We start from the raw sequence: 18,261 nt of genomic DNA on the forward strand, positions 1-18,261 counted from the left end.
GGACACGGCTTTTTTTCGATTGCACTGGTCGCCTTGCATAAAGATTAGCAAATACTCATTTTCAATTTTCCTGCAGTTCTCGAATCTTGCCTGTCTTCCCAGACCATTTTAGTATTGTTCCATAATGATTACGAACTATATGCATTGAAACACCTGACCTCACTCATCAAGTTAGCTCTATCTTCCATCTACCCCATGATCAATGATTCCCTTTAATCATTCTGACCAACTCACTCACATTTTCACCTATCAGTTTACTCTTGCATCGTCAATAAACTCATGATCTTCTCTCTGTTGGCCCGCTGGGCCTGCTGTTCGCGTGCTATGCGCTCAGCAAACTGATTGTCCGACGGCATGGCCAAGTCACGAGCCTTGTTGGACTTGGAGAGAAACGTGAAATTGCCCTTGCGTGCCGTGTCGTTGCCCAAAAGCAGCGACGGAGCAGGAACCTTGAAAGTAGTTGTGCTCCGAACGTTCTGCGTTGTTTTGTTGATGATTTCTTTGATTGCGTTGTCCATGTTCTGCGCCTCCTTCCGTTCGAGCTCTGCTAGCTCCAACTGCTGTTGTGCTCGGGATCTTTCTTCCTCTAGCTCGTCTTCTAGTTGGCTATCCAGAAGATATTCGCTATCACTGTCCTCGCTACTGCCCGTGTCAGTATCTTTATCTTCATCATCGTCTTCATCGTCATCACTTTCATCGTCTTCATCGTCATCTTCTTCTTCTTCATCATCATCATCATCATCGAAGTCATCGCCGTCACTCTCTTTGTCGCTATTTTCTGCTCCTGATCCCTGGTTGTCACCGCTTCCAATGTCATTGGCCTTGGCCAAAAAGTCCGACTCATCGCTGCTTTCGTCTTCGCTGGTCTCTGTCTCGGCTAAACTCAGTTCAACAATCTGATTTTCAGCAGTGCTGTACTTTTGAAGTGCTATCATGGCCGACCGGACGTCTGTTGGCTTGTCAAGAGGTCTTGATGCGACAAGATTGAACTTGCGGAATAAATCATCGATGTTGAAGCGCACATTCATGGGCAATGGGTGTTGCTTGCAGCAGATGTAATAGCTGAAGAAAATCATGAACCCTTCAAGGGTTTTGACGCCTTTCTCTAGAAGCTTTTCTTTAGCCACTTTACGTATTTCAATAGAATTCAACAATGCACACACCAAATTGATTCGGATATAGTCGTCAGGCAAATCACTGCCCATCAGTGATCCCGGAAGCGGGAGGTTGTTAGGATAGTCAAAACAGACAATCTTGAATAAAAGGTCTATCACGCTTTTGAAGGACAATACTTTGCGATTGAATAGCGCCGCAACAAGTTTCATGTGTGCTATTCTTGTAACATTCTGGCGATAGTCGTTGCGTTCCATACATCGAATCACACCTTCCGTCAAATTGTCAACCACCATTGTAATCAAAAACGCATTTTTCTTATCGAGACGTCGCAAGAGCTCAGCCATCAATTCCAATTTATCCAGAACCATAAGTTCTGGTTTTGCATAAACGGATAAAAATGCATGTTGGGCATTTTCATCCTTGGCAAAATTGATTTTGGATAAGAGTTCCAACACATACGTAAGATCGTTTGACACAATCAATTTTCGTAGCACTTGGGTGACAAATTCGTACATGAGATCCATTTTCACTTCGGGCTCAATTTCTTTCACCAGGGTGAAAGAATCGACGATTAACGACATGTTTCGAAGCGCTAGCTTTTGGTTGACCGAGAGCTTATCGCTTTTAGATTGTTCCTTCAATAACGCAATCATTTCTGTTGCTGTAGCGCTGTATTCTGGTTCGAATAGAAGAAACTTGCCACACCGCTCGTAGAATACCAGAAGAACATCGACGTTTCCTGTTTGTCCAATATCCATCGTCATACGTCTGACTTTGTGGAAGACCATATGAAGTGGTACAAGCTTGAACTTCACTAATTCGATGAAAAACGTGAGATTCCTGAAATTTATTGCACCATGATGGATCTGGGTCCTGAATCCGCGATCAAGAATTTCCACCAATTCTGTTAGAAGTTCAGGGAAAACATCGGCATTGATCTTGAGGAACCGAGCGTAAATGTTGAAGTTGTCGCTTTTGCGGATCTCCAGGAAAAAGCGAAGGAGACGGTTACGCGTGGCTTTGTTGTATGGAACCATACTGTGGAATTCCACAGTCAAGCGGTCGACATCTTCTTCCGACGAAGCTTCGCTCAAGTGCTGAACAAATAAGGCCACTTTTTCTCCTTCTGTGAGTGCTGCGTATTTCTTTGAAGGAATAGCCGACGCATCGAACGTCTTACAAAGTTCTTCGTAAGAGGAGAATTCCGTGTAGAAGCTTTTTTCTCGAGCATCTTCCCACCAGCCTACGACTTTGCTGGGTTTGACTACAACTTCTGAAGCCTTTTCGTTTTCGGCGGGCTCAAAAGATGGATACTCCACGTTGAAAATCTCACACAAGGGAGCCATATTCGATGCGAAAACCTTTTCGAGCTCTGTCTTTTGGCGCAAGTCTGCCTGGTTTTCGTCGAGAATTCTGCCCGTTCTGATGGACGCTTTGAAGTCCTTTTGCGTGAGCCGCGCCACTTGCGAGTGTAAGGAAGTAAAGAGTTCCTTCGACCTTTTCGTGTAGACTGTGAATGTTTGCAAGATCTCGGCACGGGCGTCTTCTGAGATCATGTCATTTGGACTTTTGAGTATGTCGCCATATCTCTTTGAGAGCGACACCACGACAGGCAACGCAAAGCCGTCTTCAAAGCGGTAAGACATGAAATGCTTTAGCAAAGGAAGAACGATTGGCTGAGTTTCGTACTTGGTGCAGAATTTACTCGCCTGTGGGCCCAAAAGAGGCTTATCGCATTGGGAAAACTGAGTTCCAATGCCAACAAACAGCAACTCCATCAAGAGCCGGAGCAGCAGCCGCAGCGTGGCAAGACTTGTCTCGGTGTCTTTGTTCATTTCGCCATTGACAATGGCCGAAAGAAACTGCGGAGTGAAAGAAACCGGAAACCGCTGGTGGAGCGCCGATATCACCGCCACAGACGCCTGGAAGTCCTCTGTTTTCGATATTTTGCTCACGCCTTCCACCACAGCAGAGGCAATCTCACTGACGTATTTCTCCAAGCTCAAGGAGCCGATATCTTTCAACACGCTCACATAGTTTTGCGCATTGAGTGAGGTTCGGACTTTCTTGATGAAGCCGGTGTTTTTCTTCAAAGACGAGTCCAACTTCCCCGGCGGAACGAAAGCGTCGCCCCGCCAGGCGCTTTCGTTTTTTTCTCGGAGCTGGAGCGTTTGCTCGGTTGGGTCCATAAAGAAAGATGGAGATGCGAATACAAAGAGGTGCGACTACATAGAGATGTAGGATAATGCAAAGAAGTATTTTAGCTGATAGTACAAAAAATTTATGCCTCAGTAAAAGGCTCCAGATTTTTGCTGCTTCTTTTGACAGGTTTGCCCTTTTAAATTGAAGTAGGAATCGGGATTCATAGAGGATTCAAAGCGAAGAGCTGAAATTGGTGCTATACACTATGGAGCATACTTGATGCCATTAGATCTTTGCTATATTGAAAGATTGGTTTCGAATGTCTTTGTGTAACTTAAAGGACGTGATATTTGCTTACTTCTGTTTATTGGTAGAAGGAGTTACGTTCCTTTCAGGCCACTTGAGCGAAGCACCTTTGTCCAGTCTTTAGCAAACCTGATGCTCTTTCTCATGTTCGTTGCAGTTGGCCGGTATGAATGAACAGTGCCATCCTCCCACATCATTTCACAGCTACAAAGCCTCCTCTATATGTACAATGGATGCTATTTACACGAGTGGCTTGGTGCCACGGACCCGGTGGTACACATTTCCCCGGGGAAGGCCATACTCGGTCCGGACCTTCGCCACGCTCCGGTCAAAGTGCTGTCTCCACACATGGGCGCCCACAGCAGTCAAGCCGTGTTCTGCCGCAAATGCACGAATGTCAAAGTTGGATTTTTCGGCGCTGGGCGAGATTTGGCCCTGCTGGCGGAAAACCCACAAGCAAGCTCTCTGGACTGGTGCGTTCTTCTCAGGAACAAGTGGTTCGTATTGCTGGAACACACAGCCTGGGTTGGCCAAGAGCTGGGCAGCACCAATGGTGTTGTTGGCGTAGTCCAATGGAACATTGCATAAACCGTACTGCAACGTCGTGCTGAACGAGTTGCTGGCCAAGTCTGGGGTGTCTGGGTTCACAAGAACAACCGTGTACAATCCGCTTGCGTCCGCAGGACGGAAAAACTCTTGCACTTCAACTGTAGGAGGTCTGGCCACGGCAAAAGCAGGCAAAACCGTTCCCGGCTCGACCCAGCCGGAAAACTCGCGCTTGGTATTGTGAGGGAACTTGACCCGAACGTCAACTTTGGGCTCCAAAGTGGGCAAAGTGTCTGGAATCACATGTAACTGCTCCAACCTTTGCATCGTCACCATCAAGGCGTAGCTCTCCCATTTTTTCTGCAAGAACCGACGGAAAACAGGCTGTGTTCTGTCGACATTTCTGAGGTCAAATTCAACCTGGTGAAGCACCTCTGGGTTGGCCTGTTCCGCCTGTACAAGCAACTCTTCCTCTTCTTCCAAGTTCATCTTTCCCTTTTGCCCAGCGACTTTTTCGTACACTTCTTCTGCATCTTTCTCCAAAATCGTGTATGCGCTCTTGAAAACATCGTCAATGTGAAGCGGCAGGTGATATCCGGCCCGTACTTTGTCGTCCACTACCGAATGGGGTCCAGATTCACCGATTCCTTGAAAAAGATCAGTTTTCAACTTTTCATTGGCCAACTTTAATGATGCCGGCCGGGCCAGAAAGTCGCTCCAGACTCCTAGAACACGTGTCCGTGCCGAAAACAGACGCACAAATCTTAGACTCATGGTGCTAGAATAGTACTTTCGGCTTTGGTGATCGTTTTTTTTTTTTCAGTGCACAATACTAATATTGTGCAGGACACGACACTTAGTATCTAATATGATTCTTAACGGCAGATTGGTAACAACCATCGACGTTTGAATGCTCTGATACAAATGTAAATGCTTGATTTGCTCAAAGCGATGTTGTATGGAACCATATTGCGCTCAGTTGGATCACGTCGAAACTGTCATCGATACCATTTCTGAAGCCCTACAAGTTCAAACAAGTGCCTTTGCAAACTGATCCTACTGTCTATCGTTTTTATATTTAATTCTAACGAACTATATTGAATAGACATAGGTAATGACTCTGGGAATCCACGAAGTATGGCGAAGTTGACAAATGTACGGGTTTTCAAGAAGGTACGGGTGTATGTTTTATGGGTGTATGGATGTTTTCAATTCTGGTGTATGGAGGTTTTGAACATTGGTGTAAGGATGTTTGAGGATGTACAGGTGTTAGTTCCGTGGTGTATGGGTTTTTTGTGTTGGGATGTACTGATGTATGTGAGATGTACTGATGTATGTGAGATGTATGGATGTTTTCGGGAGGTACGGGTGTTGGAGATTATGTAATTTATTACGTAATGACCACCTCCTTCTCCATTTTGTACCATTGCAATATTCTACTCTGTACCACAAGCTTTTTCTGATTTTAGCTCAAAAGTAGGCCAAAGGGCTCTTTTGCACATGCTCTTCTTTCGAGGAAGGTGTCGCAGTATGAAGTTGTAACATCAGACTAAGAATGTAGGAAATTCTGTCTTGTTGACTCTCTCACACAAACGCAGAATCAGGTTTTTGATGTTCAACTACCTATCCGAAACGGAAAACGAATTCCAGTTCCTTCAGAAAAAAGCAGAAACACACCAAAGCCCAAATTCCGGTGGAAAACACTATTCAGACCTCCACAGTTTCATTCTGTAGTCAGCTACAAACGTAGGCAAAGAAAACGTGTGAATTGAATACATACTAGAGCCATGTTATCTTCCAGAGACAACAAATGCTAATGGTGGTGTTTTGATACAGGGGTATCTCTTCGAGAATGGCAAATAAACGGGGTAAGCGACAATCGGCGGTCGAACTGTAGCGGATCCGAAAGATCCATATGCGGAAACAACCCTTCAGCCACGGGGTTCTTCAACTTGGACCTATTTGGCGAGTACATGGCTGAGAATCAATACGCCCGAAAGAGCGGAAGAAAATAGCTGAAAATTCAAGGCGAAAGTTTAGATTGGCGATAAAGAAGGGGCATCCGGCGTTTCTTTCAACGATCACAGGCGCAAATGCCGTTTGTATGTCGGGCAATAATGAGCCTGAGTCATGAGGAACGGCGTTATGCTTGGCGCTAAAAAGATGCGCAATCGCCCGTGAGCGGAATTTCAGAACAGTGGATGGAAAGAAGAAGAAGAAACCAAGACAGGATACGAAAATAGACAAACGGAAAGAACTGGAGTGGATTAGGAGTGTCGTAGGAAGTCTACAGTGTGATAAAGTCCAGATGAAGAAAGGATGCTAAGAATCTGAAGATAAGACTGCATGGTTACAAACAATTGATTGGCTGGTCACAGTTTCCATCATTGGTGGGAACTGAGTAGAAGTGACCGGAAAGGGCGAATGTGGAGCCAGCGGATGAAATATTGTAAGTCGTCTTAGTTGATTGCAGTTTTCATTAGGACAATGGACGGATTAGTCAAGTCACGCTAACTTTTCGCTGAACTTCCCCGTTTAACGAATGGAGTCCTTCAAAATATTGCTCCAAGATGGCGTGACGAACTGTCATAGCGAGGCGAAATGATCAAACCCTATGAACAAATCTGAAAGCAAAATGCGTCTTGATCTCTGCAATCTTCCAAATTGGGCTATTTCATGCAAAATAAAGTGCTCTAGACGATTGGGGCTACGATTGTTTAGTAGCCGCTAAGCTACGTATTACGAGTAAACGCCACAGCATGAGTGGCGTGCATTACTTTATGTTTCTGATTTCATCTATGTTCCAAAATACTTTCTGAAGCGACCAATCACACAATCGATTCTTGTTTTTGATGTATACTCTTCATGTTTGGAGGATAGCTTCCCTGTTTTTGGATTTTCATTTTTTTTTACGAGTCAGAATCCTGCTGCAGTGTACATGTAATGCTAAAAGAGAAATTTAGCAATGTATCCAAGAATTTGCTCTTTCCTCTAGTTAACTCATTTCGAAGGTAGTGTGGCTCCATAGTCGAGAAAAAAATATTCCCATGGATGAGAAAGAAGTCAAGTGAGGCCTTTCTATGTCTTACCGTCCACTTTCTTGCCAAAAGATTTCTCGGTGGGAACAAGGGCCATATAACTTGTGATTATCCGTTGACACAAGGACCTGGCAGAAGAACTGAATCAGCATGAAGAAGAAGGAAGCATGCTTAGTGGCCCTTTTCTTCAGTAGTTGTTCCCGGCACATGCGGCTGTGTAGTGACTTCTAAATGCACATTTTCTGATCGACGGAGCAAACAGCTTCCTCCGGACCTCTTGCCTACAACTTGTTGAACTCCTGTGCCAGCGGATGAGCCACGGCCACGTTGGGACTCAACTCGATGAGCCGCGACTGCAACGCTAGCGTGTAGTCGCGTAGCTGCAAGTTCTCCTGGCGTAATTCCTCGATGGTTTTGTGCAACTCGGCCACTTCAGCCGCCGTGGCCTCGAGTTCTTTCACGTACTTTTCTCTGCGTTGCCGAAACGCCTTTTGGGCGTTTCTGTTCTGCGCCGCTCTTTTCGTGTTGGACACAGACCGCCGTGCTGGTTTCTCCCGGGGCTGCTCGGCAGGACTCTTGTCCTCTTTGGGCGAAACGGCACCAGGCTGGTCGTTTTCAGGGGCCCGAGAAAACTCCGAAGTGGGCGACCGCACAAACGACGGGTCGATTTGCGTAGGCTCCTTCCACGCGTACTGGGAGTCCATTTTGGAGCTGGATCGGTCTGACGATGGAAATTTTATCTCTGGGCAAGAAAGGTGGGTGCAAGTATGTTGCTTGTTATGTAAGAAACGGGCCATGATGACAAAGCGAGCGCGCACGTGACACACCCACCCCTCGATCTGGATTGCCATGGTATGGCTGGAGGTCGTAGAGTCACGTAATCAGGCTGGTGTTCTTCTTTGCTGGCTGAGTGTTGAAGATGCCGTTTTTGTCGATTGTGGTATTGTGCTTGGGTCTCGGTTTGTTGTACTTTTCACTCGTGTATTTGTTCTCTTGTATTGCATTTTCTTGTTTGGAATTGCCCTGGCTTCTTTGAATTGCCCTGGCTTCGTTGATTGCCCTGGCTTCTTTGAATTGCCTTGTAGTACTTGCTTGTGTTTATTTCTCTCATGTTGTTTTGTTAGTAATCAGCCTGGCTATTGTGTCTCGGCTTTGCGGATCTGTCAGACATGCAGGTTGATCTGAGACTTGCAGTAGTAGCTTGTAGGCTGATCTTTCTCCAAAAAAAGAAGAATAAAAAATTAAAGGTACAAGTGAGCCATCCGAGCCCATTGTGGCCTTCTACGGACATATCGCCTCTGCCTTGCAAAAGTGTGGCCCCATCCAGGCGATAAGTGATATTTTCTTGTAGAGCACAGGATTCGCGAGACGTAGGATTTCGTATTCGAAACCACTCTTCTTTAGCACAACAGCCCTGCTTCTTGCTATACCTTCGCTTAACCGAGGCCTCAATGGTGGAGGAACTCAAGAGGCAGATGTCGAATTTTTTCCCCCTGGTTGAAGAAGGTTTTGCGTCCATAGAAACCGCGGCCCCGTTGACGCCGCATCTCGATCAGGGGATGAGCCTTTTCAGTCCGTTTGATGTGACTTTTGGAGAACCGTTGCGAGACGCAGAGACTCGTGCGGGCCGCTTGAAAATGGGCGCCCGCCAGTCTCCGCTCGCTTCGAAATTAGAGTCTACCGCTGCTTCTTCAGAGACTCTAGAGGCGAATGCTCTCGTTTCGCATCTTGGGCCAAAACCTCGGCCACAGAACACTGTAAGCTCCATGCAAAGAAAGGTTTTTCCTGCTGGGCTAGCCCAACTCAGAGATCCGTTTGACCCCTTCGACAATGCGCAGTTTGTTCAAGGAAAGACCCATTCAAATGGTTTTGACCAGAAGGCACCAGGAGCGCACGATCCGAGTCATCCGCCGAGGGAAACCTTTCCAAAGAGGGAAAATCTCCTAGATCTAAAAGGTCTTGAGTTGAACCGGCTAAAAGGTCCGTTTGAGCCAATAGGAACGCTCGATTCTGATCTTGCGTTCCAGCAAAAACGTCTCCTCGATACGGAAATGCCGTTCGAAATCAAGTCAAACGGTCTTTTCAAACCTCTTGATGGTCCATCGCGCAAGAAGTCCTTTGAAACAGAGCCGTTCGGCCAACAGTTTGAGAGGTCTCTCGAATCGAATCCCTACAAACCAGAAGCATTCCCCTTACACTCCAGCACCCTAGCGGACCCGCTTCTGTCTGGCCCGAAAACCGACGCAGCAGGACATGATGAGTTAGAAATAAATTTGGATAGGCAACTAGAGAGGCAGTTGGAGGAACAGCTCGATGAGCAGTTTGACAAGCCGGCGGAAGGACAGTTCGAGCACAAAAAAGCAAACGAGCTGACGCTTTCAAATCATCTGGCCCAGCCCTCTTTTCTGTCGTCCTTTCTGGCCGTCCTGGCACTGACTCCGTTCCTGGCGCTGATTTTGTCACCCCACAGCTTTTCGCTGAACATGTTCCAATCTCCTGTGCCAGGGCCACTTGTGGAACGAGTCGATTTATCGCAGCAGCTCGACCATCTCCACTTGGCTTTCGAGGCTTTAGACGGCCTGCCATTACGGTCCATATGGAGCACCCCGCGTCTGGAAAAAACCGATAAGGCTATTGATACCCCAAGAAAGAATATTTACTCGGAGAGAGTGCATAAACCCATCTTTGTTCCAGAACGAGAGGACAAAGCAAGAGAACGGAAAGGAGAGAAGGGAAAGGAAAGAGAGAGGGAGAAAGCGAGGGAGCGAGAATCTGAAACGGCTGAGTCCAACAGCAAGAAAGGAGATGCTAGGAAAGGCGACAAGCAACCCAAAAGAAACAAACGGACTCTGAGCGTTATTTCCACCACAACCACAACAAGGATGGCCACGCCTTCTGTCTCCTCTACTTGTTCACCGCGCTCTGTGTTTTGTACATCGTTTGTTTCTTCCACACCTTCCACGTATTGCATTCCTTCCACTACATCTTCTGCTGCATCTTCTACTGCAACGCTATCAGCATCTTCTGCCGAAGCACCTTCAAGTGCTACTTCCTCCTCTTCGTCCTTCTCTTCGTCTTCGTCTTCGTTTTCTTCTTCTTCCACATCCACATCCACGCTAACGCCCACGCCCTCAAGCAAAGTATTTTCAGCCGGCAAAGCGCTGGCAAAAGCTGTGGTAACGGAGCATCCTATTGTCGTCAATTTTTCTGGCTGCCGGCCGGCCATTTCAAACGTACCGCTTCATTCCGACTGCAGTCGTGTTGTGCTTGCACGTTTGCAGACAAAAGACCGTCCAGAAAACTACTGTTCTACGTTCTACCGCCGCAATCGTCACGGCTACATGTTTATTCGCGAAACATCAAATGCTCTCAAGGTCAACAGCAATGGGCCCAAGTCTTGGGTCACACTCCGTGTACGCATGGGTCGCGAGGCTCATAAAGTCAAGGTGGATGTTCGGCGATTGCCGGTGTGGAAGCCAATAAACTTGAATCCACCAGCGGGCCGATCCAGAAAGAAAGCACGCCAATAGACCGCCGAAGAAGCAGCCGAGCTTATTTTGGCCACGATTTCGGGTAAGGACATAATTAATCGTCTTGGTATAGACAGGTTCAGGCAACTTGACACGATAACTGCTAGAGACTAGAACAATACTAGGTACTAGAAGAACTGCTAGAACAAGAGCTGCGAGAACAAAAACGGCTAGAACAAGAACTGCTAGAGACTAGAACATAACTACTCGACTCTGGAATGATACAAGTTCAACCGTGGCGCAACTGGCCTTGCAAACTTGACTACTTGGCAGAGCGGCTCTACATAGCTCATTCGGCCGTAACCACTATATTTGAATGTTCCAAAGATATCATAGTCGTTGCGCCACAAAAACTACACTGACTTCAATACCGCTGGCTTGAGCCGTCAGCCCATAAATCTCCCCACCCGCACTAACGAGGACACCAAAACGAGAATAGAGTAATGACAATAATACAGCAAATTAACCACCACAATGATACAGTAGCCTATAGTACAATTGGGTACCCGAGTAATATCAGCCAAAATAGCCGTCACTAATCAACACGACTAATGTAAACATGGAAGCCAGTCTTCGATATGTAGGCTGGCCCTTACACCCGTGCCCCCCGCGCAGAAATTGGCCAGTTTCTATTGGCTATGCTCCTCCACACCCGAAGACAGACGTAGCGCATGTGGATTGAAGCAAAAAAAAAGCAGGAAGAACAGCCAAAGCACGAGCTGCCTCTCCAACTGCAGCGGCATCATCGCCTCGAAAATAGCAGCCGTTTTAGCCCGGCCAGGCCAGGCTTTAGTGAGACGAGGCATCTCGGTAAGCGCACGCCCCGTCGTACGATTCCCAAGAACAAATGAGACTAGGTGAAATCTTAAGCCAACTTCACCACCAATGATCGCCGCCACTTTCCGTTCTGCCACCAGATCCAGAGCCTTTGTCGCTCCTAGACGCGCTGTGCCTGCGATGGCCAGAATCTCTTTCCCCCAAATCAGAATGTATTCTGCCCACGACCACAAGGAAGAGACTTTTGAAGAGTTTACTGCCAGGTATGTTTGACTTTGTCTTGTTGCAATGGCTGCAACGAGTGTTTTTTTCTCAGTCCCGATATGCTAACGCCAGATACGAACAGGAGTTCGAGGACGCCTACGACTTGTTCGAGGTCCAGAGAGTGTTGAACAACTGTTTCTCGTACGACTTGGTTCCTGCGCCATCCGTCATCCAAAAGGCGTTGGAGGCTTGCAGAAGAGTCAATGACTACCCTACTGCCGTGAGAACCTTTGAGGCTTTGAAGCACAAGGTTGAGAACCAGCAGCAGTACCAGGCCTACTTGGACGAGTTGAAGGACACCAGAGCCGAGTTGGGCATTGACTTGAAGGAGGAGTTGTACTCCGAGGCCTAGTTCTGTAGCACCGCATGCGATAGAATACACATCTATTCGAGGATTCTGTAGGAAAGCCCTCCACATGGCAGCAGTCACCGATTCATCTTCCTTGATGTCCATAATGGCACTCCACTCGTAGAAGGGTGTAACAGTTTGCCATTCCGATATGTGGGATGAAGAGTGGCACTGATAGAGGATACTTTCGTATCCCCATGAGAGCAATGGACATGATGAGAGCAAGACATGATTGTCACGTTCTGGTAAACTGACCAGGGTGGGTTTGCCTTTCTTGAATTGATGAGTGGTCAGCCAAGCTTATAAAACCTACGCCCGTGAGATCAAACCACCTTCTGGCCTCTCTTTTCTTTCTTATACGGTATTCCATGCCTCTCCTCTACATTGAACCATGTAGTTGGCTTTCCAGTAACCCGAATGAGTCATTGAAAGCTCAAGCTTCAATTCTACGACCTCATATCAATTGACAAGATGTGGAGATTGAGCTTCCGCTTTCGCCAAATAATCGACTGTTACGTAAACCTGTGTTCGGAAAATCAATTTGTTGGACTGGCACCGTTTTTCTACTTTTACCTCGCATGACCGCACATGTGCAAAAAGCACACAATTGCGTGCACCAAATAAATACGTTTCAAATCCAGCAAGCCCACCACACCTAAAGTACAAATACCTACAGCAAGCCCCAATACGAACCAGTCCCCTTCCACAATTTCTATCCCAGCCTAGACTGGTGGGTGCAAATTCCTGCACACTGTCCCTTCTCACCACTCTACTTCTCACCACTTAGCATACTCCACTTTCTAATCCACCCTTCTACGCATCTGCTGTGGCCCGCCCCACCACCAACTGGAACCACTACAACCGAAACGACGACACCCGTACCTCCAGCATCCGTTCATCCAGCATCCATCCATCCAGCATCCATCCATCCGCTTCCCCCTTCTGCATTGTCCATGGTCTTGCGCGGATTCTCCAACTTTCTTCTGGCGCCCACGTCTTCGTCTTCGTCTGCGGGCGCTAGCCAGTCCAGCCCGACGGCGGCGGCGTCAGAGCCACGCCCGTTTGCTCTTTTCCCGCGCAACCCCAGCGTCGGGCTTCGTCTTCTAACGCCGTTGGTGCCGGCGTCCGATAACACGCCAGCATTAGCCGCCTTGACCACAGCACAGCTCCTTTTCGGCATTGGCTTGATGGCGCGGCGCCCGGTGCGCGTCGGCGAGGTGGTTTGGCGTGCCCGCGTGGCCGGGGCCGCCCGGTTTCTCCTAGGCTCGATCTTTGTGCTTCTGTCGGGGCTCGAGTACGCCCGCATGCTGCTTCCGTACGACCCCTGGCGCGAGGAGGCACGGCGCTGGCGACACTGGGCCGTGCGCAATGGCCACAAGCCGTCGTGGTGGTACGGCGCCGTCTGGTGGTACACACCCATGTCCATGGACGAGTGGAGAGCAAAGACAACCACGTGGATCGCCAACACCGCCAACGCCATGGAGGCGAAGGCCCACGTGCAGCCTGCCGATGATGTTCTCTCGAGCATATCGATTGGACCCCACAGCACACTCAAGGTGGGCCAGTCCAATACGTACTTGGACATTTACACGCATTTGCGGCAGATCAACACCAAGCGGACGCGCGAGCTCCTCGAGGGCGAGTTGGCGGACGTGAGCGAGCTCAACAAGGCTGAAAGGCTTGACGCGGCTCTCGAGGGCCGCGGCGTGCTGCTCAACGCTGACTACGTGAAGCCAAATATTCTGTTGGGGAACCATCTTTTGGATACAGACGACGAGTTCGACATGGTGTGGGCCAACTTTGAGCCCTGGGAGGAGATGGGCCAGGAGACAGACTTTGACATCCGGCTCATTCCACGGTGGCGTGACGGAGAGGCCTAGAGAGAGAGAGAGAGAGAGAGAGAGAGAACTTAGATGCCTCTCTATCAGCGAGAGCTATATAAACTAATACATTCATATTATCTTATGGATTGCTGAAACGGATAGAAGAAGTAGTGGGACCAACTCTTTTCTTAGTGGCCATGCCATTAATGGGCTTGGGAATCCTAATGATCTATAGAAAGTAAGCGACTACACAAATTAGCGCATAGTTGTAGGTTGATTTCTTTCAATGGGGATAAAATCGGAATGCATAAATGCAGTTGTTTATCTCTATAGATAATTTTAGTGAAAAAAAGATGGCAGATATAATTATTGTTCAATTGGAAGCAGACTAATACGTTTTCTGCTCCTAAAAAGGACACAGCTCGAGAAATCGTATGGGACTACTGATCATATTTTCCCTCCCTCTAAGTTTGTATACTTGCCAGAATACAATATGTATGTACTTCGTTATTAAATGAGCCAGTACGAGAAGCGATCATAATTTACTAACTTCGATTTACTCTTCACCACATTCTCTCTTCTGAAGCACGAAATCATGGAACAATATCTTTATTATGAAGGCAGACTCACTGGCAGCAATTAATTAATCTTTAAAGAATATGTACAATGGAACCAACTTCTAATCCCAAGCGAAAGATGTGAGTAGCTATATACAGAGTACATCTCATCACCGTCACAATTTGCAAACAGGCCCTCCGATGCATCATTACCTTCAGTGGTTTCACTCAGATTGCCAAAAAATCAGGCAATGTTCTCCTCCACCCTCTAGTCACTTTTAGCCATCCCTAAATGTCCTTTGTGTCGCGGGACGTAATCAAGTCCTCGGCCCACTTCAAACTGCGGGTGTCCAGTGCTTGGAGCACCGGTTTCTGGAGACTGGCCAAGTGGTTGCGCCAAACAATTTCGGCTGGATCCTGGTCTGGCTCGACCCACTCAAAGCCATCGCCGCCACTCATCCAATACGCCTGCATTTTGAGATGTTCCAAATTGTCCCGGGGCTCCAACAACCGGACCTTATGGCCATCCCGCGTCAAGCCTGGACGCAACGTGTGATGCGCAGACACATTGTCGTCTTTCCTACAGAGCTCTGCAACCAAGTCTGGCGAGTTTTCAAGACCGCCGTTCAACCGGAGATCGGTCTCCATTATACGGGCACACATGGACATTTCATCCGCGTGTCTGTACCAATGGGTGTAGAACGTACCCTTTTGCCAGGTCAAGAAATCGCCGCCTGCGGTACTGAGCTGGCGGCCAAAGCGAACGATGGTGACGAAAAAACTCGAGTTGGCCAAGTACGTGAGCAACATGGCGTTGACGGCACTCAAGTGTTTCCACACGGGCAGAAGCCAGCCCATGTCGATGACCTGCTGCACACCGACTTTCGAGAACAACGTGATTCCGATGGCCGTGGCTGCAAACTGGTAGACGCCGCGCCGCAACGTCTGCTGCTTGCGGGCTATGTAGTTGGGGTGGCCTGTGGTCAAGTCTGTGATGCGGAGAGCGTTTTGAAGGTCGGCGTCAAAAAGCGCGCCGCGGAACGGGATAAGCGCCGTTTCCAACTCCACAGCCGCCTTTGGGTTGCGGCGCTGGTACAACTGGAGAACACGCACGGCGGTCGAAGGAGAGAACCGAAGTAGAAGCGCCCGCTTCAAGAGCAGAGCGTCGAAGGGCACGTGCTCGCAGGCCAAGATGGACTCCACGTGCCGCTGGACTGTTTTCAGGGGCTCGCGGCCTTCTGCCTGGAGCTGGCGGCACGCTTTCAAAGCGGCTAGAACGGTGTCGGCACTTACATTTGGGCCCAGCAAAATGTGGTCCTTGATGCCGCGGGCCAAGTCGGCGGCGCTGGTCACGTATGCAAACGTGCTGGAAGAGGTGAATCTTACAAACACGGGGCGGCGCAAAGTCCGGAACATGGGAAAGAAGGTGGTGGTGGTTGGTGATGATGTTGGGGAGGCACGGGTGGCTGTGGGTGTAGTGTGGGGAGGCACGGGTGCACGTATGCAAGAGTTGCGAAAGTACATGGTGATAAAGTGAAAGGATAGGAGTTTAATGAATTGATATTGCAAGAAGTGATATTGCAAGAAGTGATGTTTGATTTCTGACTTGATGTTTGATTTCTGATTTGATGATTGAGAAAACTGGATACGGGCATAATACGTTTCTTCAGTCGAGCAATTTCGACTTCGTAAGAAAAAATTAGACATGATTATTATTCCATTTCTTTCTTAGCTGATGTGATATACGTTTGCCAAAGAGGAAACGCCTATCGTTTTAGTTTTTCTAAAGACAGGGCGGATATCATTACATCTCATTCCTTATAACTCTATATGAAAACTCATTTTTAGACTTCTGTTCTGCCAAAGTGGAGAGTAATTCATTTTCGAAACTCCTCCGTTTCCTTGCTCCAAAATTATCATTCTATTTGGTATATTTAACTTTATTATTAGGAACAGCTCAACTATGAATCCCTTGCTTGGAATTAGACACTTCGTTACTAATTCTAGTACTACAACAGACTAAAGTATGAGTTAGAGGATTGAGTGGGTGCTCAACTTCAAGGTTGCTTTGTCCATGGTCCATTTTATTTTCTATCGATAATAGTTAAGCTAATGTAGGAGGCATGTCCAAAAGTTTGAAGTGAGTAAAGACAGATTATGGAGAATTAAGTCAGCAGAGAAAACTGTTTTGCCATTTTGCTTGTAAGTATGCATAACCGTGAACGGTACTTTTGAACGTTCTCATAATTAATGGGTATGGAATAGGTAAATAATAAGTTCATCTCATTGTTCACCTAAACGTCAAATATTGGAATAGCAAATTCTCTTAGCATATAAAGATTAAACATGCATCAGGTTATATCCCCCTCATATCTTATGGCTGATGAAATACTTTTATTTTGCGTAGATACTCTACTGTAGCTTTCCTAATTGAGGCTCAAACTTAAAAATCTTATGCATTCCCAACAATGGCGATGAACCAAGTGATCCGATTACAGTATTTCCATTGTCTTGAAATACACTGTACACGAACAAACTGTCTAAAAATACCGTCCGCATGTTAAAAACTAAATTCCTTGAAACTAATGAAGTTTATTCCAAAGACCAGTCTAGAGAAGACCCATGGCACCCACAGCCAAGCCAAGGGCGGCAAAACTGGCCTGCAAAACCGCTGCTCCTGCTACAGATGACGAAGCCCCGGATCCACTGGTACCCTTGGGTGCTGCAGACGTAGATGGTTTCACGTATGTTGTGACAAACGTCATGTCCTCGGTCGCAGGATTTGGAGCTGCCGGAGAGCCGGCAATAGTGTCGTTGGCACCAGCGGCTGGGGTAACAGTTGCAGCCAACGGAGTTGTGGCGCCAGCAACACCTGCTGAGCCCGTAAGGGTATGTGTGGCTGACCAGGCAATAAGCTGGTCGGCGTTCATGGTCTGAGTCTCGAGGAAAACAGACAACTGCGACGCCTTCATGGTTTTCGTGTCCACGTCGTTCAGAGCAGCAGTGGCAGCAGCAGCATCCGTAGCGTCTGTGGCGTCTGCCGCATCGGTGTCGTTTGTTGTAGCAGCTGGGTCTGCCGTGTCGGCCACGGCCGAATCGACGGCAGCCGGTGCCTTTGTAGTAGCCGTCGCAGGAGTCGCAGGAGTCGCCGTCGTTGGCTTGGTCGTAGCAGCTCCAGCTGCAGGTGTAGTTCCTGTTCCTGTTGCGGCAGTGGTTCCGGTGTTTGTTCCCGTTCCAGTTGTGGCCGCAGGATTTGCAGCAGCTGGAGTCGTTGCAGCGGCAGCCGGGGTAGTTGCAGCGGCAGCTGGAGTGGTTGGCGTAGTCGCTGCGGCCGCAGCCGCTGCTGGAGTTGTGTCAGCCGCCTGACCAGCAGCTGGAGCCGCCGCAGCCGGAGCCGCGGCCGGAGCATCGGCGGCAAGAACAGCTGCAAGTAAAAAAAGCGAGAGAAGCTTCATGGATGAAAACTGTGAAAACGGTGAAGATAAACAGGGTTAGAACCGATGATCGCGACCCGTGTTGTTTGTGCAGGGTCACGTGGTGCGGGCTCGAAATGTCGCGTTTTTTTTTGCATCAGGGTATTCGCGGTGAGACAATGTCGTGCTTGGGTCAGAGCTAGGGAAGAGGCGGGGCGAAAAGGGTTGCGTTCGATGGGTTGTTCGAGAAGCTTGGGATTGTTTTCGTTTGCTTCGATTTGATCTGTTGTCACCTTCAAACCACGGCGGTCGCGGCAGATGTGGCCATTAGGAGCGTTTTCAAGATGAATATTCTATATGCAGGACCGAAACATGCGATGCGAGTGAAAGTTAAACATGA

The 18,261-nt window shown here is 48.1% G+C and overlaps 8 protein-coding genes across 8 annotated transcripts; 3 read left to right on the forward strand and 5 right to left on the reverse strand. All coding sequences in view use genetic code 12, as the record gives it.

The window, feature by feature from the left end:
• Positions 1 to 254: 254 nt before the first annotated feature.
• Positions 255 to 3,305, reverse strand: FOB63_003878 (uncharacterized protein; the record flags this gene model as incomplete). Its single annotated transcript, XM_002614568.2, has 1 exon — positions 255 to 3,305. The coding sequence occupies one exon, from the start codon at positions 3,303 to 3,305 to the stop codon at positions 255 to 257; it is 3,051 nt and encodes a 1,016-aa protein (XP_002614614.2).
• Positions 3,306 to 3,804: 499 nt separating this feature from the next.
• Positions 3,805 to 4,884, reverse strand: FOB63_003879 (mitochondrial 54S ribosomal protein mL38; the record flags this gene model as incomplete). The annotated part of the gene is made up of 1 exon (XM_002614567.2): positions 3,805 to 4,884. One exon carries the CDS (start codon positions 4,882 to 4,884, stop codon positions 3,805 to 3,807), a length of 1,080 nt encoding a protein of 359 aa, XP_002614613.2.
• A 2,545-nt stretch (positions 4,885 to 7,429) lies between these two features.
• CAP4 (Cap4p) lies at positions 7,430 to 7,999 on the reverse strand (the record flags this gene model as incomplete). Its single annotated transcript, XM_002614566.2, has 1 exon — positions 7,430 to 7,999. The coding sequence occupies one exon, from the start codon at positions 7,997 to 7,999 to the stop codon at positions 7,430 to 7,432; it is 570 nt and encodes a 189-aa protein (XP_002614612.2).
• Positions 8,000 to 8,599: 600 nt separating this feature from the next.
• On the forward strand, positions 8,600 to 10,678 carry FOB63_003881 (uncharacterized protein; the record flags this gene model as incomplete). The annotated part of the gene is made up of 1 exon (XM_002614565.2): positions 8,600 to 10,678. One exon carries the CDS (start codon positions 8,600 to 8,602, stop codon positions 10,676 to 10,678), a length of 2,079 nt encoding a protein of 692 aa, XP_002614611.2.
• Positions 10,679 to 11,563: 885 nt separating this feature from the next.
• COX6 (cytochrome c oxidase subunit VI) lies at positions 11,564 to 12,071 on the forward strand (the record flags this gene model as incomplete). Its single annotated transcript, XM_066102364.1, has 2 exons — positions 11,564 to 11,718; positions 11,792 to 12,071. 2 exons carry the CDS (start codon positions 11,564 to 11,566, stop codon positions 12,069 to 12,071), a joined length of 435 nt encoding a protein of 144 aa, XP_065958306.1.
• Positions 12,072 to 13,021: 950 nt separating this feature from the next.
• FOB63_003883 (uncharacterized protein) lies at positions 13,022 to 13,948 on the forward strand (the record flags this gene model as incomplete). Its single annotated transcript, XM_002614563.2, has 1 exon — positions 13,022 to 13,948. One exon carries the CDS (start codon positions 13,022 to 13,024, stop codon positions 13,946 to 13,948), a length of 927 nt encoding a protein of 308 aa, XP_002614609.2.
• A 788-nt stretch (positions 13,949 to 14,736) lies between these two features.
• FOB63_003884 (uncharacterized protein) lies at positions 14,737 to 16,155 on the reverse strand (the record flags this gene model as incomplete). Its single annotated transcript, XM_002614561.2, has 1 exon — positions 14,737 to 16,155. One exon carries the CDS (start codon positions 16,153 to 16,155, stop codon positions 14,737 to 14,739), a length of 1,419 nt encoding a protein of 472 aa, XP_002614607.2.
• A 902-nt stretch (positions 16,156 to 17,057) lies between these two features.
• On the reverse strand, positions 17,058 to 17,903 carry PGA33 (Pga33p; the record flags this gene model as incomplete). The annotated part of the gene is made up of 1 exon (XM_002614559.2): positions 17,058 to 17,903. One exon carries the CDS (start codon positions 17,901 to 17,903, stop codon positions 17,058 to 17,060), a length of 846 nt encoding a protein of 281 aa, XP_002614605.2.
• Between the last annotated feature and the right edge of the window lie 358 nt (positions 17,904 to 18,261).

Source organism: Clavispora lusitaniae (genome assembly GCF_014636115.1).
Source record: "Clavispora lusitaniae strain FDAARGOS_655 chromosome Unknown tig00000185_pilon, whole genome shotgun sequence".
In the NCBI taxonomy this organism is placed as follows: domain Eukaryota; kingdom Fungi; phylum Ascomycota; class Pichiomycetes; order Serinales; family Metschnikowiaceae; genus Clavispora; species Clavispora lusitaniae.